The 24,337-nt window shown below is 70.5% G+C and overlaps 1 protein-coding gene across 1 annotated transcript in view; it reads right to left on the bottom strand.

Moving 5' to 3' along the window:
* The window catches only part of NFIC (nuclear factor I C), a 37,948-nt gene that overhangs the window by 4,277 nt on the left and 9,334 nt on the right, over window positions 1-24,337 (bottom strand). Inside the window, 10 exon segments of the mRNA XM_086767050.1 lie at window positions 620-705; window positions 2,214-2,373; window positions 3,971-4,117; window positions 4,119-4,156; window positions 4,283-4,411; window positions 6,017-6,141; window positions 6,313-6,436; window positions 6,590-6,664; window positions 7,145-7,216; window positions 16,661-17,192. Of these exon segments, the coding sequence (XP_086623176.1) occupies window positions 620-705; window positions 2,214-2,373; window positions 3,971-4,117; window positions 4,119-4,156; window positions 4,283-4,411; window positions 6,017-6,141; window positions 6,313-6,436; window positions 6,590-6,664; window positions 7,145-7,216; window positions 16,661-17,192 (1,488 nt within the window).

The raw sequence follows: 24,337 nt of genomic DNA, 5'->3' as shown, positions 1-24,337 counted from the left end.
ACTGCCCACGGCGCTGCCGCCAACCGGCGCGCTGCCGGTTCAAACACCCCGGACTCACGGAAAGGCCCTGGAAAGGCGCACGCCACATCCCATCGCGGCCGGAGCAGCCGGCGGGCGCAGTCGGGTGAGAGCAGGGTGCCCGTGCCCACCCGGAGAGGGGGCACATGGCCCCGCTGCCCCTCGGTAGGGGATGCTGCAGGCGCCCGGGCAGCCTGGCTGTGCCGCGGTGCCAGGCTGGGCGCAGCCGGGGCCCGGTGAGAGCAGGGCAGGGTGCCGGCAGCGGGCACGGCAGTGACCCCCCTCTGCCCCGGGGGACTCTTGGTGGCCCCGAGCCACCAGCGGTGCCCAAAGCCCCAGCGCAGGGCACCGGGGGTGGCGACGCCTACGGCAGCGATGCCACGGTGGCGATGCCCGTCGCGGCAACGGCAATGTCCACGGGGAAACACCACAGCAGCGATACCACGGCGGGGACGCTTGTGTCACCAACCCCAAGGCAGCGGTACCCACGACGGTGACGCCTGCGACGGCCGTGCCCACGGCGGCGACGGCTACAGCGAGGCCACGGTGGCGGTGCCCGGGCCGAGGGCAGGAGGGTCCCCAGCAGCATCCTCGCTCTCACCTGTGCCTGATAGATACTCCCAGGATCCCTTGGTCCTAATCCCACGAAGGAACGGTTCGCAGGGGGCGTGCCTGGTGCAGAGTAGGCTGGGGAACAAACGAGAGCTCGTTAACGGGGCTGCCAGTGGCACCGCCATCGTCCCCCCTGGGCCAAGGCCGGCCCGCTCCCCAGCACCGCTGCGACAGTCGTCCCGGGCGCCCGCGGCTGGCGGCTGGGCGACGTCCCTGGCTGCTCCCCGGGCGAGCAGAGGCCGGGGGTCCCGCACCCGTGGTGGCGTTGCCCGGGCCTGTGCCCCGCTGGAAGGGGCGGCTGCGGGGCGTCGGGAACCAGGCACAGACGGGTGCTCCCTGGCCGCGCCGCTGCGGTGGCTGCTGTGGGGCGAGCGCAATGGGAGCCAGCGGCTCCACTTGGCCACGTCCCCCACTGCCACATCCACCCTCCAGGCTGGGGGGCCGGCAGCGGGAGTCCCAGCCCCGCCGGGCTCGGCCCCGTGGGCAGCAGGTGCTGCCGGGACGCTTGGAGCCAGCTGGCCTTGGGGACAGCCGGCATCCCCCGGCTCGGCCGCAGCCACGGCCCCACCACTGGCCGGGCCATGCCACCCCGAGCTCTCCCGTCCGGATCGGCCAAGCTTTGATTTCTTCACACCACGTAACCTCGACGCCTGCCGGCAACACCCAGCAGAGGCCCGTCCCCTGCTGACCATGGCCCCAGCCAGGGCTCGGCCCTGTGGGGACGCGGCAGCCTCTCGGGGCACTGGCAGGTAGCCGGTGGGACGGGGACAACCCCCTCACGGAGCACGGTAATGGCACGTCCCACCACTGTGGCACGCGCCCCGACGGCCCCGGGGCGACACCAGCGTCTCCTTCTGCGGATCTGGGCCTGGCACCCCAAAATCCTCCCGGCCAAGGCGCTGAAGCCCCCATGGTGGAGCACAGGGGGATGAGCTCGTCAGCCACCGCTGCTAACGAAGTTCCCCCAGGTGCTCTGGGGAGCCCGCACGCAGCCCTTGCACCTGCAGTGCTTCACAGCCCCTGACCAGACCGGGGTCCTCAGCGCCACGGACCCCTACAACAGCGAGGGGACGGCAGCCCCGTGCGGCGCAGCCCGGCACGCCGCCCTCAGCCCCAGCGCCACACCCTTGGCAGCCGGTCCCCGTGTCACTGGCAGCACTGCTGTCGCTGGCCGCTGGGGAAACCGAGGCACGGAGAGGCAACAGCCTCCCCCGCAAGCCCTGTCTGCGCCGGCGGGTTTGGGCAGGACATCGGCTTGAGGGAGCCCTGCCGCAGCGCAGCTCCCGCTCCCCCGGCCGTCTCAGAGGGATGCGGGGCTTGGGCCGGTCCCTGGGACCAGCGGCAAGACCTCTCGGCTTGAGGGGGACGCAACGACCGCCTGCCCAAACCCTGCCCGCTCCGACCTGCCTGAGACCCAGCAAACTCATTGCGTGCTGGCTGCCGCTCTCTCCCCGGCTGCGGGGGAGGCCACCTCCGCCAACACCCCCCCCCCGGAGTAGCACTGAGATTGGGGGGGGGGAACGACGAGTTTGGGGGGGGGCCAGCCGGGCCGGGGAGAGGGGTGGGCGCCGCGGGGTGCTTACTGGGTGACGTCGGTGAGGTCGTCCCTCCCTCGGTAGTTGTCGTGGTGGATTTGGTGTCAGGAGAGACGGCCAAGCGGGGCATGCCGGGGGGAGGTGGCGGTGCCAGCATCTGCGTGGGCAGGTAGTGGCTGGGCACTTTCACTTGACCACTTCCATTTAACTGGGGACACAACACAGACAGAAAAACAAACAGCACAAGCCATTAGGAAGCACGCGCGGCACCGGCAAAGCCGGCCCGGTGAGCCCCCCCCCGTGCCGCTCGGCACGGGCGCAGAGCGACCCTCACCGCTGACACGAGTTTGTTGGGTCTCAGAGCAGCCCTGAACGGTCGGTGCCGGCAACACGGAAATCACAGCGGTGCGGGGGGGTTTGGGTGGGCCGGGGGTGGCGGGGGGGGCCGTGCCCCGTGGCGGTGCACGCCGGAGCCGGGGCGCTGTGCCCACCTCTCCGCAGCAGCCCACGGCAGTTGTGCAGCACCGGCTTTCAAACGCCGCCCGTACCAGCTCCCCACGCTTCAAATCCGGCCTCCGCCAGCCTGGCGCTGAGCCGCTGTGCGGGGCAAGAGCGACTGTGCCCCTCACTCTGGTGTCAGGCCTCAGTGGCCAGGGGCAACAGGTGGGTGCTGGGCAGAGCTCAGAGGGGCTCCCCGAGAGCCTCTGCAGGCAGGACGCAGAGCAGGGGCGCGGGGCGCAGGAGGGCACGGGAGCGGGAATGCAGCCACCCCCAGCCCCCAGCTTTGGGCACGAAGGGAGCCCGGGGTGGGGGGTGGGTGCGTGGGGTGCAAGGTGTGTGGGGTGCTGGATGCATGGGGTGCTGGGTGTGCAGGGTGCGTGGGGTGCAGGGTATGAGGGGTGTGCGGGGTGCTGGGTGTGCGGGGTGCAGGGTGTGTGGTGTGCAGGGTGCATGGGGTGCTGGGTGCGTGGGGTGCTGCATGCGTGGGGTGCTGGGTGTGTGGGGTGCACGGGGTGCTGGGTGTGCAGGGTGCTGGGTGTGCGGGGTGCTGGGTGCATGGGGTGTAGGGTGCGTGGGGTGCTGGGTGTGTGGGGTGCTGGATGCACAGGGTGCTGGGTGCGTGGGGTGCAGGGTGCATGGGGTGCTGGGTGTGCGGGGTGCACAGGGTGCGTGGGGTGCAGGGTGCATGAGGGGAAGGGTGTACGGGGTGCAGGGTGCTGGGGCGAGGGGAGGCGCACAGCAGCACGACGTGGCCCTGCCACCCGGTCAGGGACACCGGGAGATGCGGCGTAGCGGCGGGGCTGACGGGTCACCAGGCGGCTGCGCGGGCGCACAGTGCACGAGAGCCCATCGCTCTCCCAGGCGCGCGTACACATGGTGGCTCTTCGGTGACGGTCACATATCCCCGCTCCCACCACTCCCCCAGCCCCAGCTGACGGCTCAGCCCCGGCACCCACCGCCCTGTCGCCCCGTGCTGAGCTGGGCAACGGCACCTCCCTCACTGAGGGGTCGCGGTGCCAACACCGGCCAGGCGCCACTGCGCGCCCAAACCAACGCGAGACACCTGCTGGAGCCGCTCAGCCCCGAGCACAGGAGCACCCTACGCAGGTGGGTGCCCGCACCCTGGTGCCACCGGAGCACCCTGACCCCCCCTATGTGTGGCGGCGGCGGCAGCGGGCGGTGGCGGCGGCACTGACGGCGGACGATCCAGGGGACGCCCCTGCGGCGCCTGGTCGACGGCAGCCCCCAGCACCCTGTACGGCGAGGGTCGGCGACGGGACGCAAGGACGGGGCCGGATCCTTACCGGTCCGGGCTGCTGGTTGGACGGGTCGCAGGCCAGCGAGACGAGATCTTTCAGAGGGTCCTGCGGGTTGAGATGAGGCGGGTACCGAATGGCCGTGTGCGGGAAGTAGGTGGAAGCCGTCTGGGGAAGGATGGAGGTGGTGGGGAAAATGCAGCGCAGACGACGGGTGCGGGCTGCGAGCAATACCTGCGGGCGAGAGCGGAAGGGGGGACCCACTCGCGTCACTGCCAGCTGGCCGCTGCCCCAGCGCCCCCCGCCGCCGCCCGCCCGCCCGCTCGCTCCCTGCCTCGGCTTCCCCGCCGGGATGCTCACCGCTGTGCACCGCGATGACGGGACGGTGGTGCTGCGTGAAGCTGCTCAGCCGGGGCGAGGAGTCCTGTGGCGACGGGCTGTTGAAGGGCGACTTGTCCATCTCTGTCTTCTTCACGGTGGGGGAGATGCCTGGGGAACGTGGGGCGCATCATCACGCTCCGGCACACGCCGCGGACCCCAAAGTCCCCAGGCTGCTGCCAGACCAGCCCGGGGCTGAGGCACTCGCTCCTGGAGTGAGGGGCACCCTGGGGACCGGGTGGGCACGGGGAGGGTGCGGGGGTGCGGGCGCTTGTGTGCACACACACATCTGTGCGCGTGCAGGAGGGTGTGCGCAGGTGTGGGCAGGTCTCGGGGCGCGTGTGTGCACTAGCACACGAGTGTGCGTGCACTTGCACGCATGTGTGTGCACGTGTGTGAGGGTGTGTACGTGCACAGATGTGTGTTCACGCACAGGCATCAGCCAGAGCACGCGTGTGTGCTTGTGTGCATGTCAGTGCCCATATCTGTGCGCGCGTGTCTGTGTGTGCCCACTCCGGGTGCAGAAGTGGGTGCCCCCCACGAGTGCTTCCGGGACCCTGCAGCCCCCACCCGGGTCGGGGGCCGCATCCTGCCGCAGATGGAGCTCCTGGGGAGGCTGAAAGGCGCCGGCCCAGGGGTGACCCCTCCAGGGACCCCGCCGTCAGGACCTCCAGGCAGCGCTGGACGCCAGGTCCCCAAGGGCCACCCCGGGGCACAGGGCCAGGGGGGCATGGGCCGCGTTAATACCCCGCCACCGCGGCTTTGCTGTGGCCATTTGGCCCAGGCCCGGTAATGCGTTTAGCCCCTCTCAGCCAGGGGTTAGGCGGATTTCCCAGAACATCCCGTACGGGATTGCCGTACCCGCCCCGCCGCCGCGGCCGAGCCCCCCCTCGCCCCTGCCCCAGACCAGGCCACTGCCGGGGCACAGGGATGTGCTCCCTCCGCCCGTGGGCAGCGCTTCAGGGATGGGGTCACAGCGCCCTCCAGGACCCTCCTGCCCTCCCACCCGCCCAGGGCGCCTGATGTGGAGCAGGGGGGGGGCACAGCCCCTGGCCCATGCGGGGCCCGATCCGGGCGCAGGACCTGCTGTCCCCAAGCCTCCTTCCGACAGGATTGGTGCCCCCCCGATTGAGCACTCCCTGGGCCCTGGCAGGGCTGGGGGGCTGGGACGGATCCTGCCCCGCTGCTGGGGGTGCGGGGAGGCAGGCTGAGAGCCAAGGGGGCAGAAAGACCAGCAGCTCCTTCATCTGCAGCCCCACGAAGGTGCCCGGGGCGTGGGAGCCGCTGTGCCAGCCCCGCAGCATCGCTTTAATTAGCCCAGCCCACCCCCACAACCCCCCCCCCCCCCCCCCCCCCCCCCGCTTTCTTAATGAACAGCTAATTGGGGCTGTCTAGACAGGAAAGGGAAAAAAAAAAAAAGCCAAGCAGAAAGCAAGCTGTCCGTACTGCAGCCATGGGGCTGGGAGAGGCGGTGTGGGGCTGGGGCACAGGGGCTGGCCCCACAGAGAGAGCCTGTGCCTATGTGGGGAGCGGGGAGGGGGGGCCTACAGCAACATTTGGACACCGATGGAGAGCCTGTGCCTAAATCAGGGGGCCCTACAGCAGCACCACGGCACATGTGGGGCGCCGGGGCTTTCACGGGGAGGTCCGGCAGCAGAACCAGGGAGCTGCTGGGGCCCTACGGCAGCAGGAGGGCACCTGCAGAGAGGCACCTACCCCCTTCCATGTCTTCTGTCCAGTTGCGGCTGCTGCTGGTGGGGGAGTTGGAGGAGGTGTAGTACTCGCCCCCCGGGCTGGTGTCGATGTCATCCTCCATGGACCCCGACTTGTGCCGTTTGCTCCTAGGGGGGCAGGGGAGGGATCAGTGCCAGCCCACGGCACGATCCGGCCTGTCCCCCCCCACCCCGGCCCCCACCCCGTGGTGAGACAGCCCTGCGGCCACTCTCGGGCTGGCCTTGGCATTGCCCTGGTACAGCTCGGCATTGCCCCGGCATGGCCCCGGCAGCACCTACCCGCTGGAGGAGGTGCTGGGGAGCGTCCTCCTCATGCCGGTGCTGGAGGGGTTCAGGTCATAGGCCAGGTGGCCCTGCAGCTCCCCCAGGGAGAAGTTTGGCCCCGTGCCCGTCACCACCGGCGCTGCGGGGAGAGAGAGCAGTTTGGGGGGGCCCGGCATTGTCCCCCCACCCGGCAGGGAGGGGAGCCCCAGCACGCGGCCAGGACCAGGGAGCTGTCGGGACAACGCCGTCCCCAGGCAGCCGGGGCGGGTGGTGGCATTGTGGCAGCACTCACTTCGGGACACCTGGATGAGCTCGGTGACACTGAACACCCCCGAGGTGACAAAGCTTTCCTGGAAGTCTGTCGAATCTGCACGGCAGAGGAGGCAGCGCTGGAGGCGGGGGGCGGCACCACCCCTCCTGCCCTGTGCTGTCTTGGGGTGATGCTCGAGGGCACCCCAACATCCCCAAATCCCCCATAACGCCACCCGCCGTCTTTGCCCCGCTTCCCTCCCCCAGTAAGGGACCACCCAGCACCCCCAGGGCTGCTCCATGCCTCAGTTTCCCTGTGGCTGAGAGCACTGGCGGGGCTGGGGGCTGCACCCCACCATGGGACCCTCCCCCCACGGCAGCCGCTGTCCCCAAGGGACATGGCCTCAGCGGGGCTCTGCTGTCCATGGGACGAGGCTGAGGCCACGCTCAGCTCATCACAGGTGCCAGGCAGTGGCTGGCTAGGGCTGGGGGGCATCGGAGCAGCTGGCGGGAGCAGCGGGTATGGAGGGGGCGGCTGCCTGTCGAGGGGGCTGCATCCGCTGCAGGGACCCTGGGGACGATGGGCTCCCCCACTCACCCAGCGTGATGGGTTTGCTGTCCTCCTGGTCCGAGCCGATGCCCGTCCGGGGGCTGCCGCTCTGCTCTGCGTCTGCAAGAGGGAAAAAACCCCGGGGTGAGCCGCTCCGCCCCAGTACGAACCCAGGATGCCCGCTGGCGAACTGCCCCGGCAGCCCCCTCCCTGCTCTGCCGCGGGGGAAACTGAGGGACGCTCTGCTCAGCAGCTCCCGCCTCACGGCAGGATCACGACCCAGCTGGCACCGGCACCCATCACCGCAGAAGAGCCACCAAGGGTCCTTGGGGACCCTCTGGCACGGCACAACACAGCACACCACGGCACGGCACGGCACAGCACACCTCGACATGGCACAGGACACCTTGACGTGGCACTACACACCTCGGCATGGCACACCTCGGCATGGCACAGCACGGCACGGGACAGCACACCTCGACATGGCACAGGACACCTTGACACGGCACTACACACCACGGCATGGCACGCCTCGGCACAGCACGGCCGGCACCCCTCCGGCTCCCCGCATCCCACCAGGCCCTGACTGTGCGCGGCAGCATCCTTCCTCCCCAGCGCGGACTCGGCCGTGCACCCCCGGCCCGGCTGCTCCCAAAGTCCTCCCAAAACGTTCACCCTGTATTCTCCCCCACTCCTTGTCCTTCCTCCTGCTCCTCCGTCCTCCTCCTCCCACCCCTTGGCCTTCGGCGTTTTGCAGCTTTGGCTGATGCCGGGAAAGGACCGGGACAATCCCAACGCTGCCAGCAGAACAGAGCAGCCGCTGCTGCCAGCTTGGGGTTTTTTCCCTCTCTTTCCTTTTTTTCTCCCCCTTTTTGTCCCCCCCGCCCTGTGCCCCCCCCCCCCCCCAGCCCCTTGCGCAGGCGCGGCTCCTCGGGAGTTATTTTTGGTTGGCCAGGCCGAGCCACGCGGGCAGCGGGACCGCGCCGCCCCCCACCCCGACACCCCCGTGTGCCGCCCCCGCCACCCCTGGGGCTGCTTGACATTGGCACCAAACGCAGCCATTTTGTCTCCCTCCCCGCTCGCCCGCGTTCCTCCCCACCCTTTCCCCGTGCCCGCCTGGCAGCCCTTCTGCGCCGCCGGCCCCGTGGCATCCTGCCCCCACGCCGCATCCCACCGTCAGCCGGCCCCGTGCCCGCATGCGGGCCCGCACACTTGGCTTCCTCCAGGCAGCCATTTTAGGGAGCAGAAATTCCCCCAGCAACGGGCGCGCGGGTTTTTTTTCCCTCCCATCTCTCCATTTTTATTTTTCCCCCTTCCCCGCCCAGCCCCGTTTGGAAAGTTGCCGTGTGCCTCAGCGTGCGGGAGCAGGTGGCACGAGCCAGCGGGGACGAGCAAGCCGGGGAAGGGGACGAGCGGCAGCAGGGACCCCCCGCACGCCCACGGGCACCGCGCAGCCGGACACGGCCCCTCCTCGCCTCTTAAAACAACAAATCTCGCAGTGGCTCTGGAAGTGGTTAGTGGTGGAGCCTGGCCAAGGCGCGGGGCGGTGTCTCGCGGTTGCAGCCCCGAAGCCGGCCTGGCTCCCCGCAGGCCCTCTGCCGTTGCCGTGAGGCTCCCCAACCCCTCTGCTCACCCCAGGATGGCACCCGGCTGCCCGCTGCCAGGGGGGCTCAGCCGCTCGGAAGCCCCCCGGGCTGTGCCCTCACTCGGTGGCCTCCAAGGCGCCTGGGCCGTGGGCCCTCCCACCATCGCCCGCCCTGATTCACCCTGCGCAGACCCTGCTCGCCCCACAATGTCCCCACGGACCCTTGCTCCCCCCGATGTCCCACGCGGGCCTTCGCACCCCCAGACGCCTGGCACAGCCCTTGACTCCCCCCAAAAGCCGCCCCAGCCTGGCCCCCGTTCCCCCAGGGCACCCCGGCAGGGCCGCTCGCTCCCCCTCAGTCCCCCCGAGTACCCCGCGTCCCGCCCGGGCACCCCCCGTCCCGCCGGTGCCTCGCCTTTCCCCAAGCTCTGAGGTTTGGCGGTGGGACTGTGCCCTCCCGCCACCCCCGCGTCCCCGCTGATGGAGGCATGCGGGTGCGAGGACAGGGGGGCCGCGGGTGCCCCCCGCACACCCCCCGCCGGCGATCACCGCGCCCGGGCCGCCCGAGCTCGCCAGCAGATTCCTGGCCGTGTCCTCCGGCGCAGCGCGGCTGGGCCAAGCGCTGCTCTCACCGCCATGTGACGGCCGCCTGCGGCCGGCCCGCGCGCACTAAAATGGCGAAGGGATCACCGGCCTCCCGCCGCGGCCCCGCTCCCCCCAAGGGACGTTTTGTGGTGCGGGGGGGGGCAGGGACACCTAACACAGTCCCCGACAAGCGGCTCGGCTGCACTGGGAATGCAAAAAAAACCTGGGGAGCCCCCCGCGCCCCCCAGCCTCACAGATGGGGGCATCCTGCACCCCCCGGGGCAGGGATGAGGGGTGGAGATGGGGTGGGGGGGTCCTGCCGCCACGCTACGGGGCGGGGGCCTCAGTGGGGAGGGAGAGCGCTGGGCGCTTTCACACACAGTGACGTGTGCGTCGGGGGGGCGAGGGCTGCCCGGCTCCCGGCCGCGCTGGCAGCCTGGACCGATGCCACCCATTGAATTACAGATCCTCGGCCCGCGGCTGCCCCATGGCGACTCGCCGTCCGCGGCCTCGGCACATGGGAACGACCCCCGCGCAGCAGGGACAGCCCTGGGGGTGCGTGGCGGGGGGTCCCTGCGGGCCCAAGGCCCCCACCCCGGGGACTGGCGCAGCTGCGGGAGAGCCCTGGCTCTGTGCCCGGGCTCTGACGGTAACGGGGCACGGCGTTACAGGCAGCGGCGCAGGACGCAGGCGCAGAGGCTGGAGGATGCTTGGGGCTGGCGGGGCTGCCGGCGCCGGTGTGTGCAGCCCAGGTCCCCCCGCGGCGAGGGCAGCAGCTCTCCTCCTCCTGCAGCTCCGCTAGCAACAGGGCAGGAGACAGCGAGGGTTCAGCGCCGCTGCCCGCAGCCTCTGCCTGGTGCCTCAGTTTCCCTGGGGCCGGCGCAGGGCTCAGTGCCCCTGTCCTGCCCTCGGTGGCGGCGCAGCCCCAGGAGCCACCCCGTGCTCCCCCGCTGCCTGCAGCTGGCCCTCCGCTCAGCGTGCATCACTAGGGCCCAGAGTGAACAGCCCGGTCAGGACCGGGGGCACCGGGAGAGCTGACGGAGCCTGAGCGCTGTGGGGCAGCAAGGGCCAGCAGCGGGCGAGTTTGCAGAGGGGATGGGGTGATTTCAGGGCCCGGCACCCCACCCCAGCAGCCCCGCTGGTCCCAGCGGCACTGCCCCGCTGCTGCCCGGCGGGTCGGGGCGGCCCTTATGTAAAGCCCGGAACAGACCCGCTTGTGTAACCTCCTTTACGTAACACCCCAAGAAACGCCACGCGCAGCGTAAATCCCGGCTCAGCCAGAGCACCGGGGGCACCGGGCCCCTCTGCCGTGCCCTTTGTAATGCCCCGCTCCCCCTTCATCCCCCCCTTGCCTGTGCCTGGGGGCGGCCGTGCTACGAGGGGGTGAGACGAGTTTGCTGGGTCTCAGCCCGCTCCCTGCCAGCCAGCGAACACCGCTGAGGCGGCGGCTTCTCCTCCCTCAGCCGAGCAAAACCCCGGGGAGGTCCTGGCCAGCGGCGTCCCCCGAGGCAGCGGGGGGAGACGGACGCGCCCCGCTGCCACGTTCACCGGCTGCAGCCAGCTGGCCCGGGCGGGAGGCTGGGGAGGCGCGAGCGCGTTGGCCGGCGCCTGCAAGCAAGCGTCGGCGCGCCTGGAGCGAGCGCGTTTGTCCTCGGCCGACCCCAGCCGGTGCGGGGAGACAGCAGCGGCTGGGCGGGGGGGAACCCCCCCAAGGCGAGCGGCACGGCCGCCCCCTCGCTTGGCCCTGCCAGGCCTGGGCCGCATCCAGGGCTGCCAGCGCCCACGGAGGCGAGCGGCGACAGATGGCAGGGCACAAAGGGACGGGCGAGAGCGGGACGGACAAAGGGACGGCTGAGCCCCCCCGGAACCCCCCCACCCCGCCGTGGGGTGCTGGCACCCAGCCCCGGGCCGGGGGGGCCAGGGGGCGCCCGGGGGCGCAGCTGCCCGGAGGAGACAGGAGGGAGAAAGGGAGGGAGGGAGAAAAAAGGAAGGAAAAAATGAAAGTGGAGAGAAAGGGAAAGGGAAAGGGAAATGGGAAAGGGAAATGGGAAATGGGAAAGGGAAAGGGAGAAAAGAAAAACAGAAAAGGAAAAGTAAAGGAGAAAGAAAAAGAGCAAAAGAAAGAAGAAAATAAACACAGAGAGCTGACAGGGGGGAGGGCGGGCAGGGAGCCGGAGGAGGCAGGAGGAAGGGAGATGGGGGGCAGGGGACACCCCAGCTCCTCAGGCGCAGCCAGAGGGTCCCAGCCCGGCCCCCGCCTGCCCCGGACGGACCCACTGCCCCTGCCTGCCCTGCTGCGGCACGGCACGGCCCCACGGCACAGCCCCATGGCACGGCACAGCCCCATGGCACAGCCCCACGGCACGGCCCCATGGCACGGCACAGCCCCACAGCACAGCCCCACGGCACAGCACAGCCCCATGGCACAGCCCCACGGCACGGCCCCATGGCACGGCACAGCCCCACGGCACGGCCCCACGGCACAGCCCCACAGCACAGCCCCACGGCACGGCCCCACGGCACAGCCCCATGGCACGGCACAGCCCCATGGCACAGCCCCACGGCCGGCCCCACAGCACGGCACAGCCCCACGGCACAGCACAGCCTGCACCCCCCGCGGAGTCCCACGGGCTTCCCTATGGCTCCCTTGACCCCCTCAAACCCCATCTTGCCCCCACGCTGCCCACAGGCATCACTCCCAGTGCATTGTGGGAATCTCCTGCCCCAGGCCGGGGTCTGAGGCTGCGAAGGGCTGGGAGGGGCAGGTTCCAGCTCTCCCCGGGGCTGGCCGAGACCCCAGCACGGGGGCCGGCATGGCAGGGGACCCCGGGCCCCAGCTGTCGGTGCCGGCCTGGCTCAGGGGCACAAGGGCACACGGGGGGCTTGGCAGCGTCTCCATGCCCACGGCCGCTGGCGGGAGGGAGCGTCACGGGCATCTGCTGCCCCAGCTGTCCCTTGCCAGTGCGGCACGGAGCTGGGAGGCCGGCCAGGATGGCAACTGCGGCCCCAGGGAGGTCATGGTGCTTGCCAGCGCGGGGGGACGGCAGGTGCGCGTGAGACGGGAGCTCGCTCATCTTTTATTCATTGGGCGCTGCAAGGCGCGGGGAACCGCTCTGGCCCCTTGTCCCCAGCCCCCCCCAGCGCCACAGGACACGGCGCCCCGCGAGCTGGCACCGCTCACCCTGGCTGAGGCCGCGCGGCTGAGCACGGGGCAACTCGCTTCACTGGTGCGGCGGGGCTGGGGCTGCCCCCCTCCAGCTGGGCTCCGGCACGCCGCCGGCTCGGCGCACTGCGGGAGAGCCGGGGAAGCCCTGACCTCCCCAAGGTCGCCGGCGCATCGATCCGGAGAGCTCCAGCGTGCCGAAACCGCCCCGGCTGCTGCTCATGGCAGGGCCAGGCACGGGGACAGCGGGTCGCCAGGGCAGTGATGCCGTGGGGGGCTGGGGATGGCTGGGGTCACCGCATCCCGGGGAGACCCGTCCCACCCCATCTCCGCGGCATGCAGCGCTGGGAGGCAGGAACCCAGCCCCCGTCGATTCTCTGACGTCTTGTACCCTCGCGCCCTTTCTGGGGGGTCTCTGCCCGCTGGGCTCTGCCAGTCTCGCTCCCCTCAACCCCAGCCTCCCCGGCCGTTTGCCCAGGAGCGCAGGGATACCTGGAGCGGGCTTTGCACGCGCGTAGCCATGTGCCAGGTTCTCCAGCACGCTCGCCTGCCGGCGCCCAGCTCCACCAAGGGCAGACCCCCAATATTGCGCACCCCATCAATCTCGCGACCCTGCCGATAAATATTTGCGCGGGGGCTGACAAAGCGGCACCGCCCCGGGGAAACGCCTGCTCCTCCATCTGGAGGGACCATGCAGACATTTGGCATGGCCGGCCTGGCACGGCGGTGGGCGGCAGATCGGTGCCATCTGCCTCGCACCGCAGCCCGCGGCAAAGGCTGGTGGGGGGAGGTAAGGGGCTGCCAGGCGGGGGGAGCCACAGATGCTGGCACGGGGTGCAGGTCCCCGCCTCCCCTCCGGCGACACGGCGGCTGCGTGCACGGCAGCGTGCCGGGGGGAGCAGGGTGCCACGCTGGGGCCCGCCGCCTGCTCATCCTGGGCACCCATCTGCTCCCACCCTGCACGGCGCTGGGGGGGAGCACAGGAGGGCTCAGCTGGTGGGCACTGCCGGGGGAAGCTCACAGCAGGCCGAGCCTTGCCCCCCTGCCCTGCTGAACATGTCAGCTGGGGGGTCCCTGCCAGCTCCAGAGCACCCCAAAGGGGCAAGGGGTCAGCACAGAGCTCACCCTGCCTCTCCCCGGCTCCAGGAACCTGGCTTGGGACGGGGATGGGGGCCAGGGATGGGGGGCACCGGGACGGGGATGCAGGGATAGGGGGTGTCAGGATGGAGATGCAGGGATGGAGATGCAGGGAGGGGGGGTGTCAGGATGGGGATGCAGGGACGAGGATGCAGGGATGGGGATGCAGGGATGGGGGGTGTCAGGATGGGGGATGTCAGGATGGGGATGCAGGGATGGGGGGGGCACACGGAGGTAGGGAGCACTGCAGTGAGGGTGCAGGGAGGGGGGCAGTGCCCCCCCCAGTCTGGCTGCTGCGGCCGGGAGGAATCTCTGCGTCCGCTCCGGAGGCCCCAGCCCCACCGGCAGGGAGATTGATTACCATTCTGCTGCAATGCTTCTGACTTTCACCAGCGACCTCCCAGCTCCCCCCGGCCCCCCCTCCTGCTGCACACCCAGCTCCGGGCTGCAGCGCCGTCCCCTCCCCCACTGCGGTGCACACAGCCCAGCCTGCACCCACCCTGCAACCCCCTCACCCACCCTGCAACCCCCTCACCCATCCTCACCCACCCTGCATCCCCCCTCACCCACCCTGCACCCCCCTCACGCACCCTCACCCATCCCGGGGAGTGGGACCTAGGCATCTGGTGCTCCCCTGCACCCCCCGGCACCCCCCCCGGGGCCAGGGGCTCTGGGCCAGGGGCTCCCCCCAGCCCAGCATCGCTCATGCCTCAGTTTCCCCATGAGTGGCTGGGGGCACGGAAAAGCCGGGCGCATCTTCCGGGGCTGGGGGGGACGGGGGGCAAGAAAGAGCCGAGAGGCAGAGCTGGCTCCTGGCGTTGGTCGGGGGGGGGGGGCGGGAGCTCAGCCCCCCCCAGCTGCCCCCAACCCCGAGCCGGGGGACTCCTCCACCGCCTCCCCTCCCCAGCGCTGCCGGAGCAGCGGCTGGAAAATTGTGCTGACACCAGCAAAAACGGGCTGGGCGTGGGCGAGCGGAGCCCACGTGCTCCGGCCTGATATCGGGGGCTGGGCGGGGGGGCTGCGGGGAGCCCGAGCTGCCCGGCTGGGGGGGCCCGTGCGGGTGAGACCCCGCGGCCTCCTCCCCCAGCCCCAAAAGGGCTGGGGATGCCGGGGGGGGGGGGGCTGGCTGCGGGGCAAGACGTGCGAAGCGGGGACCGTGAGCGGGAGCGAGCCGGCTGCGTGGCGGGGGGGGGGCCGCCCAGCGCCCCCCCAGTGCCCACCGCCGCGCTGCCCCTGCCTCAGTCCCCGTCCCCCGGCCGGATAACCCCCCGCTAGCCCCCCGGAAAGCCCCCCGCCGCGGGCTGGGGGCACTGCCCGGCTCCCCGGGGGTCCCAGCCCCGCACGGCCCGGTCGCCCTTAACGGGCGCGGAGCGACCTTAACGGGGAGGGCGAGCGGCCGCCGCCTCACCGGGCGTTACCAGCCCCGCTCCCAATTGCAGTCACGTGACGGCGGGGCGGGGGACACAGCCGCGGGGTCAAGGTCGCGCGCGGTTTTGGGAGGGGGTGGCAGAGGGGCATCCGCCGGCACGGGCACCCCGATGCCGAGCGGGAGAGGGGACCCCCGTCGCGGCTGCGGGGGGGGTCCCGGTCCCTGCCGTCAGCGTGGCCCCCGCAGGGCTCCCAGTCCAGCGCGGGGGGGCTCCCAGTCCAGCCCAGTGCAGGGTACCCCCGCCCAGCTGGACGCTACGCCTCCTGCTAAGCCAGCGCAGGGTGCCCCCAGTCCAGCCCAGTATGCATCGCCCCATCCCAACTGGTACGGTATGTCCCAGTATCCCATCCCAGTTCAGCCCAGCATGGCCGTGTCTCAGCCCAGTACGCGACAACCCCCTACCCTGCCCAGCAGCCGCTGTCCCGTCCTGCCCCAGGGGTCACCCCCCACCCCCAGCGCAGCACCCACCGCTCCCAGTGCCACGCTGGGCCCCATCCTGCCCCGGACACGGGCGCGTGGCAACGGCGCCGTGTGCGCGCACACGCTGGAGGACAGGGCTGGGCAGGCACGTCCCGGCTGCTCACGCGTGTGCACCCGCACGTCCGCACCCCCCTCAATCGCCCGTGCCCCCCACCGGAGCCGCGGGGCAGGCTCTGGCTGTGCCCTGCGTTTCCCCAATCACCAGCGCTGGTGGGTGACCCCGGGACGCACGGCTCTCCGGGGAGCAGGGGGCTGCCTGCCCGCCGTGCCTCAGTTTCCCCAGTGACGCTCAGCGCACCCCTCGCTGCGGTGTTGACGGGGACAGGTGCAGGGGGCTGGGGGGCATCGCCCACCGGGCTGCATGTCCGTCGCAGACCCCCCACCCCGGCTCTGCATCATCCCTGCGAAACCCAGCCCTGCCCTCGCCGGCGGGGATCACGCGGCATCCCTGCCCTGGGGGCACAGGGGGATGTCGGGGTCTGTGGGGGACCCCCGCTGCTGGGAGGGTGCCTGTGCCAGCGCATCACCAGCCGGGGCTGGCAAATCCGCCCCGATAAAATAAGATCTGACCCGAGCTCCCTGCTGTAGTGAATCCAGCTTGATTCTCCCAGCGGGTCCACGGGACCCCCGGAGCAGGGGAAGGGCCGGGGAGCAGCGTCCCCTCGGAGCGCATCCAGGAGCTGCCAGGGTTCGTCCCCGCCGGCCTCGGTCGCTGCTGCGATGGCAGCTCACGGCAAACTGGCGCTGCTGGATCGCTCCCAGCTCTGACGCTCGGCAGACACGCCAGGAACAGGCCGTCCTTTCCCTGCCCACGCCGCCCACCCGCCACCGGCACAGGTGGCCGCGTCAGGCAGGCGTGGGACCCTGGGACCCCCACCACCCCCCTCCCCACCTGTGGATGCCTGAAGCCAGGAGCATCCTCAGGGAGTGGCGGCTTCCTGGGGCAGCCAGGATCCGTCCCGGTGAGGGAGAGGGGCTGCCTGGGCAGGGTGGAGGGCAGTTTGGAGGGAGTGGAGCACCGGGCCCCTCTTCGCGAGGTCTGCAACTGGAAACGTGTCCCCATGCGGCGTCCCCGAGCCGGGGATGGGATGGACACCAGGGAGAACGGGAAAGCTGGAAAAACCCAGGGAGGCGGCGCTGGCGGGGACGCACCCAGCTCTGCCGCGGGGGCTGACGAGCACCCACCTCTCTCGCGGACGAAGTAGGCCAGGTAGAGGTCAAGCTCCTTGACTGAGACGCTGATGTGGTGGGGCTGGACGCAGAGGATGGGGTTGGTGCACTGGCCCGACTTGACCAGGCGCTCGCCGTCGGTGCTCTCCAGCGGAATCCCTTTGAAGAGGATGACCATCACCAGGTCCAGGCGCCAGACCTTGTCGGCCTGCCGCAGGCAGTCGATGCGGCGCATCTTCCCCTTCTGGTCGGGGTTGGAGAGGACGCAGCACGAGGGCTTCTTGCCCGTGATGGAGAGCACGAAGTCCTCGCGGCACTCGGGCCGGATGTCCTTGCGCAGCTTGGCCAGGAGGCGCGAGGCCCATTTCTGCTTCACCTCTGGCTTCTCGCTCAGCAGCTCATCCTTCACTGCCCTCTCCTCGTCCTTCGTCATCCTCTTCTCGTGCTTCTTGAAGTACTTGCGCTTGCGGGCCTGCAGGTTGAACCAGGTGTAGGCGAAGGCCCGGACATGGGGGAGCAGCGCCTCGATGAAGGGGTGGAACTCATCCTGCGGGAGCAGAGGGACAGGCGGTCACCCACAGCCGAGCGCCCCTCTCCAAACCCACCCGGGACGACTGGGGAGCCTGCGGGGACACCGCTGCCGGGCTGCGTCCTGGCACAACCAGGAGGAAGATCTATGGCACGGGCACATGCCCACCACGGACTGAGAACCCCTCCCCAGGCTGGGTGATCCCCGCCATCCCGGCAGCCCCCCCATAAATCCCACCGGCTGCAAGGCTCCCAGGCCTGCAGCGGGCGGCTGGGGCACACCGGAGCCGGCAGTGCTGCAGACGGACAGGCACTTTTCAAGGCACGCCGCCTTGGCAGCACCCGGACCCTCGCCCCTTCCTGCCCACGGGCACCAGGATCTGCTCCTGGCAGGCGCGGAAATCCCGGCCGACACCGCGCTGTGCCAGTGCCAGGCGCTGCCAGACCACAGCACCCAAGGGACAGGTCCCCCGCGTCCCCGGCATCCCCGGTGCTCCTGCTGGTGCCTTGGGCCTCTCCGCTCCCTCTGGAGCAGCGGGAAGTTCCCCCAGTTTGCCCCAGTTGCGGCCAGCCCGGCGGCTGGCACCTGGCCCGCTGCACAAGGCGTGCTCTGACTGCCTTTTTCCATTTGGCAAGCGCTGCTGGACGAATCCGGCCCCAAAAGAAAACAAGGAAAATGCATCCCCCTCCCCGGCCCCTCCTTCCCACATCCCTTTTTTTTTTTTTTTTTTTTCTGAAAATCTGTGCTTCCTGGCTGGGGGGGCCCACAACCCCCCCGGGGGACAGAGAGGTGTCGGGAGCCCTCCCGGAAGAGATCAGCACGGCTTGGCAAAGGGCAGGGAGAGGGCCGAACATCGCCGTGCACGGCCAGGGCGGCAGCGGGTCCTCGAGGGCGGGATTTGGCCCTCGGGGTCCCCACACTGGGTGATGATATGGAGGAGGAAGGAGCCCAGCTCGGGTCCCGCCGAGGCAGCCGGGACCGGGCAGGGGGTGGCTGGTGGCAGCTGCTGCCCTGGTTTGTGGGGTCCCATCCGGATTTGGGTCACCCTTGCAGCGGGGAGGGTGCTGAGGGCAGGCAGCGCTCTGGCAGGGACCCGGGCGGCGGCAGCGGGCGGGAGCCGGGGAGGACGGAGCCCCGGCAACGGGATGGGGCGAGCGGCTCCGGAGGTGGCAGCCGGCCCCACGCACCCCGGGGCAGCAATGCCGCTCCCCAGCCGAAGCAGCCCTGTCCCAACGTGACCCTGCTCGGAGGGAACAGCGTCCCCTGAAGCAGGCTCCTGGCGGGGACCGGCCCCACGCGACCCTGCTGGCTCCCACTCGGCCCCACGTCCAGCGCAGACCCCGTGAACCCCGAACCAGCCCCTACACAGCCCCTACAGAACCCCAAACCCGCTCCCCCAGCACAAACCCTGCCAGCGCAGGTCCCCTCAGTGTCCCCCGGACCAGTCATCCCCGGCAGAGACCCCGCTGTGACCCGGCACTCGCGCCCCAGCACAGACCCTGCCGTCCCCTGAAACTGCCACCCGTGCCACCAGCCGCCAGCACAGCCCCGCTAACCCCCCTGCCCCCCCGTCTCGCTAACCCCCCTGCCACCCGTGCCACCAGCCCCCAAGCACAGACCCCACTATTCACCAGTGCAGACCCATCACGCTGGCACAGACAGGGGCCGCAGCCCCCTCAACACACTTGGCTTCACCAGAGCTGCTGACCCCGCGGGCCTCCCCCCCGTACTCCACGAGGGACAGGGGACCCCCCCTTGCCGGGGAACTCAGCCCTCCCGTGGGGATCCAACCCTGCCCGGGGGACCCGTCCTGACCCCCGGGACCCGTCCCTGCCGGCGGCACCCGGGGTGGCTGCAGCCCCGCGCGGGCACAGGGTCCGGTTCCCTCCCCGGCAGCAGCCGCTAATTCGGCGCAGCTGGGCAAGGGCCGGGCATGTGTCTTACATCAGGGAGGAAGGTCAGAGAAAAGTAAGACAGGAGCCGAAAAAAGCAGCAGCCAGTTCCAAAAACAATACTTGGACGGGGCGGTGGGCGGCTGATCTTCCTTGGTGGCCGGTTATTCAGACGAGCCCTGCAAATTGCAGCCGCCCCCCGGCCCCACCACCCTCCCCAGGGCTGGCTGCGGGGCCAAGGCGGGGGCACTGCGCCGGTGTCCCCCGGTCCGGGCAGGGCCACCCCAGGCACCACCGCAGGGATTTGGGCAGGAGCCAGGGTACCGCCGGCGGGAGGAGGCAGCACCCTTGGGTGCCGCTTGGCCTCGCTGCAGGGGCCCGGGGACGCTGGGTGCCTAGGCGCAGGGCGGCTGCCGGGGGGGTTCCGAGCAGGCGCCGGCTTTGCCCCCGCTCACCGCAGTGCCGAGGATGTTCAAACCCCACATCGGGGACCCCGCTGCACGCAGCAGCCCCTGTGGCCCTGGGTGGCCCCGAGGCCGCCGTGGCCCCCACCTCCCCCCCCCCGGATTACGGCGGGACAGGAGCTGCACCGAAAGCCGATCAGCCCCCTTGCCAACTTTCCCTCCCGCCCGGCTTATCCCGCGCCGAGATGCCGTGCAGAGTTAAGCCGCTTTAGCGGGGCAGACGAGGGCGGCCGGGGGCGCAGGACGGCCGGGCGCTGAGGGGACGAGCTAGAGGACTTGGGGACCGTCGGTGGACTGCAGGCATCCCCGTCGGTGAGCCCCTCAGCCGGGCACGCCGCCCCGGCTGACACCGGCCAGCTCCACGCTGAGCTCCGCTTCAGGACGCGCTTTCCGTCTGCCCCCGTCCCTGATCCCGCCGGCGCAGGGCTGGTTAAGTGTTTCTCCTGCTGTTTTCCCTTTGCGGGGCCGGGAAGCTGAGACGTGCTGCAATACCCCAGCTGAGGCTGCTCCCAGGGCATTTCCGGATGGGAATCTGGCAGCGGAGCCTGCGCTTGGGCCTCATCCAGCCCAGGCTTGCAAAGCCCCGCGACCCCTGGGAGGAGCACGTCTGCGTCGGGGTGCTGCCGTCCCCTAGCACAGGGCCCCCCGCGCGCCCCCCTTCCAGGGACAGGCACAGCGCTGACTTTCCGCACCAGATGCTGTGCGGGGAAACTGAGGCACGGAGCCACGCTCCGCGCAGAGTGGGGCGCGCCGTGCCAGGATTAACTCCTCCGACAGCCTGGGCGTTAGCAGTGCCAGGGAGCCGGGGGCACACAGCCAAGGCCCTGCCTCTCCCCGCGCTCCTGCCCGTCCTCAGCGGCTTGGCCGGCGCTGGGCCCCGCGCCCCGGCTGCTCGGCTGCGGTGGGTGCCCTCCACCCCGGGGACAGCAAGGGATGCTCTGTGTCACGGCGGGACACGGCACCAGGCACGGCCATCGCAGCACGGGCCGGCCAGGGCCGCCGAGCACCCTCCGCTCCAGCGCCTTGTCCAAACAGGTCAGGCTTGGCGAAACAGCTTGAATTTTCCAATGAAAAAAACTGTTTCCTCAGGAAATTCCCGAGCCGTTTTCACGAGGGGAGGATGGGAGGCAGCGCAGGAGGAGGAGGGGGACAGGAGGGCAGTGGGTTGTGCTCCCCGTCAGTGCAGCCCCGCCAAGCAGCGGGGACCACGGGCAGGGAGCAACGGGGGGCCGTCTCCCCCGCGCCCTGGCCCCGCGGGGACCACACAGGGTTTATTTTATGAAAGGATGCTCAGCCTCCCACCAGCCAGCCGCACGCCTCCGAACCGCCGCCGGCTCCCACGACCGCCGCTTCCTGCCAGATCCCACTCCCCGCGGCCTCGCGAGCCCAGGCAGGGGCCGGCAAGTTCGGCACCGTGCCCCCACGGGAAGCCTTGGCATGGCGGCGGGGCGGGATGCAGCTAGAGAGATTTCGGTAATCCTGAAAATCCCAAAATCCCCACACTCAAATGGGGCACCGCGGGGGCTCGCCCCTCGCTCCCCTCGCCGGAGCAGGCGGGCACCCCGGGCACGGGCGAAATGCTCTCGCGCGGCCCCGGCAAAACCTCCGGTAGCCACTGCTTAACTGTTGGGCTTTCGGCAGTAAGGTAACGTGGAAACGAGAGCTGTTGCCCAGAGATGCAAATGACGGGGAAGCGCTCAACAGAGCAGAGGGAAGGAGGCACTCAGGCCCTGAAAAGCGCCCAGCCCTGCCTGGGGCCGGCCCTGCGCCGGATTAGAGCCCATTTTACAATAATTGCTCCAGAGGAGGAAATCTATTTGGACTCATCATAAAGTATTTATTAACGAGAGCTTATTCATGATTTTTGCTGCTCGCCAGCACAGTGCGGCCAGGCTTCCCGGCCCGCTCAGCAAGCCCTGGCCAGGCTCTGCCGGCGCCGGTGAGCGGCATCACAGCGCTGGGGTGGGGAAACCGAGGCATGGCGGGCGCGGGGTGGCAGGAGGGAGGACGGCGGCAGCTGAGGCGCCCGGGAAAGCGGCCGGGGATGGTAGGAGCCGCGCTGGCGTCGCCTGAGCACACTGGGCCCCGTCGTGGGGCTGGCCGTGGGGCAGGACAGGCTGTCACAGACATGCTCCTCGCCCGCTGCCGCAGCGGTGGGGGGGTGACCCAGCCTCACGCCTACAAAACCTGGTGCACCCAATGCCCGCAGCAGCCCGGCTGGCACCGTCGGCGCTGGCAGAGGCGACAGCAGGACACCTCGCGATCTTGCAGCTCCCCTCCCCAGACCCCGGGTTTGGTTGTTTTTCCCCCCAAGAGCCGACAGCATCCTCCAGCCAACATCCGCACACGGCTCACGGCTGCTCGCGGGCCGGATCGTACTTGCAGCGTGCTCCGGACGCGGCCGCCCTGACGGGACGGTCAGCCAGGACGGACGCAAGGCCGAAAAGGGGCTCTCGTACTTCGTTTGCTGCCTCAACGCCCAGCCCGGCTCAGGGCGAGATCGGGAGGCAGCAGATGGGCTAACGGAGCACCCGGTGCTCACCACGCACCCGGGACCCTTCGCCAAGCTGCCCGAAAACATCCGGCCGGGTCCTTCGATGGGGCAGGTCCCCGTCACCCCGCCAGCACCCCGCTCGGGGCTGGTGCCCGCCCACCTGCCCCTATGTGCTGGGGCGGGAGGCGATGCCAGCTCTCCCCTCGCAGGTGGCGCGGCTGCAAGCGGGGGCGCGGGGAGCGCGTCGAGGCCGCCGGCGTGGGTCATGTGAGGCCGCAGCAGGCGGCGAACCTGCCAGTTGCCTTGGAAAACAGCAGGAAGAAAAGCAGCTCTCTCTGCAGCCCCGGGCTCGGGTGCCAGCACTGCCTGGGCCCGCGCCAGCCGGCGCAGCCCTCCCCGGGGCGGCAGCGCCAGGTGGGCCAGAGCCGGTGGGGGGTCTTTGCCGGTGGCATGGTGCCCCGTGCCCATCACCTCGCCTCCGGTCTGCCCGCAGGTGCCCTCACCTCCAGCACCAATCGGTGTCGCCGGTCCCCGGCTTTGCTAAATCCACCTCCAACCGCGCAGCGGCAGGCCCCGGGTGCGGGGAAGGGGTCACCACGCCCCGGTGCTGGCACCCAGCGGAGGCACAGCTGGTACCGGTGGGAGCGCCCAGGGCCGCACTGGGATCCCCAGCTGCCTCAGTTTCCCCAGGTGCCGTCTCCACCCGCCCCCCTCGGGCTGCGGGAGCCAGCGGCTCAGCCGTTTCCCCGGGGTGACCCCACTCCCGCCCGGGGCACAGCGCTGCCTTCCCAAAGATGGGGAAACTGAGGCACGGCGCCCGCAGCAGAGGCAGGGTGCGACGGTGGCTGCCGGGGTCCAGGCAGAGGCCTGCGAGCCGCGCAGATGGAGCGTGGAGCGGACCTGGCCCACGGCTGAGGAGACAGCCCCCCGCCCCAGGAAGCATCCCGTGGCCGGCAGCACCAGGGCCACGTGGCTTCCCAGCCGAAACCCCCCTGGGGCTCAAGGAAGGGAAATGTTCCATGGAACTGGAGAAAAAAAAAAAAGCTTTGCCAACAGGCCCTGGCGCTGCCAGCTCCTCCGCCCGACCCTGCGTCAGCATGAGGCCCACGGGGGTGGCCCACCCCCCCAGCCCCGGTCCCGGCACACGGCGGGGACTGCGGCGATGGGGCTGGAAGACGTGCCCGGGGCCCAGCGCTTCGCCCGCCTCAGACCTCGGGGTCCCGGCCCGGGAACTGCCGGGATGCGAGGCAGGGACCGCGGCAGCCCACACTGTGGGGACTGCAGAGGGAAACTGAGGCAGGAGACGCACCCCCTTCCAGCCCCCCTCCACACCCCAGGCTGAGCCGGGGGCTCTCAGCCTGGCTTTAGCCCCTGACGCAGGAGGTTTTATTTCCCTCCCAACGTATTTTCAGCCCTGGCCTTTCTGAGGGGGATTAATCCGACCCTCCCTGTGCACCGCTAAAGGTGTGGGGGTGCGGAGAGGGGTCCCCAGGTCCCCCTCGGGGGTGCCCGCTGAGGCGGGGGATGGCAGCGGGGGTGTCATCGCTACACCCCGTGACGGGGAGCGCCGCGCTGGGCTTGTGTCGCTCTGCCCCGCCGCAAAGCCGATCCCCAGCGAGCTGGAACTGGTCCCCGGGTTAAAAATAGCCACGGCCTTTCGCCGCGGAGCCGATGACCTTGCGGGAGGATCGGCCACCCCTGGGGCCCAGCGGTGAAGAGTTCACGGCCTCCCCCACGCAGCCCCGGCGCCTTCGCCGTGCCAGCGGCTCAGCCTCCACTCCGGCATCACACCGGCTCCCCTCCACCGAGGGACGGGGAAACTGAGGCGTCCCAAGGGAGACGAGGGCGTCCCAAAGGGTCAGCGCCGCCCCAAGCACAGCCGCATCCCGCGCTCCGAAGGACGGGACTGCTTTAACGGGGCGGGGGGTGTCCATCCGCTTTCGGCAGCTCCGCAGAGCCTTCCCGGGGAGACCGAAAGGCCGAGCGTGGCTGGGTCCTGTTTCGGGAGGGTTTTGGACGCCTCCCAAGCGGCAGGAGCTGGGGACAGCCCGGACAAAGGGACTCTGTTCGGGATGTTGGGCTCTGGCGCGGAGGCTGGTGGCTGTGACCGGTCCCCCCTGTCCCTGGCGTGACGCGTTGGCAGCCGGGGCTGGGGCGGGCGGCGAGCGCCCCTCTCCCACACTGGGTGCTGTTCCCCACCTGCAGATAAACTGAGGCACGAGGCGGGACCGTCCTTGCCCCCCGGGCTGCCGCTGTAACCGCTAAGTGACACTGCCGTACCACGGAGACGGCCGTGCCAACCTGCCTTGTGAC

The sequence above is a fragment of the Chlamydotis macqueenii genome, chromosome 26 (assembly GCF_036417535.1).
Source record: "Chlamydotis macqueenii isolate bChlMac1 chromosome 26, bChlMac1.mat, whole genome shotgun sequence".
NCBI classification, from domain to species: domain Eukaryota; kingdom Metazoa; phylum Chordata; class Aves; order Otidiformes; family Otididae; genus Chlamydotis; species Chlamydotis macqueenii.
The sequence above is the reverse complement of the archived record's forward strand: the minus strand, read 5'-3'. Positions and strand labels throughout refer to the sequence as shown.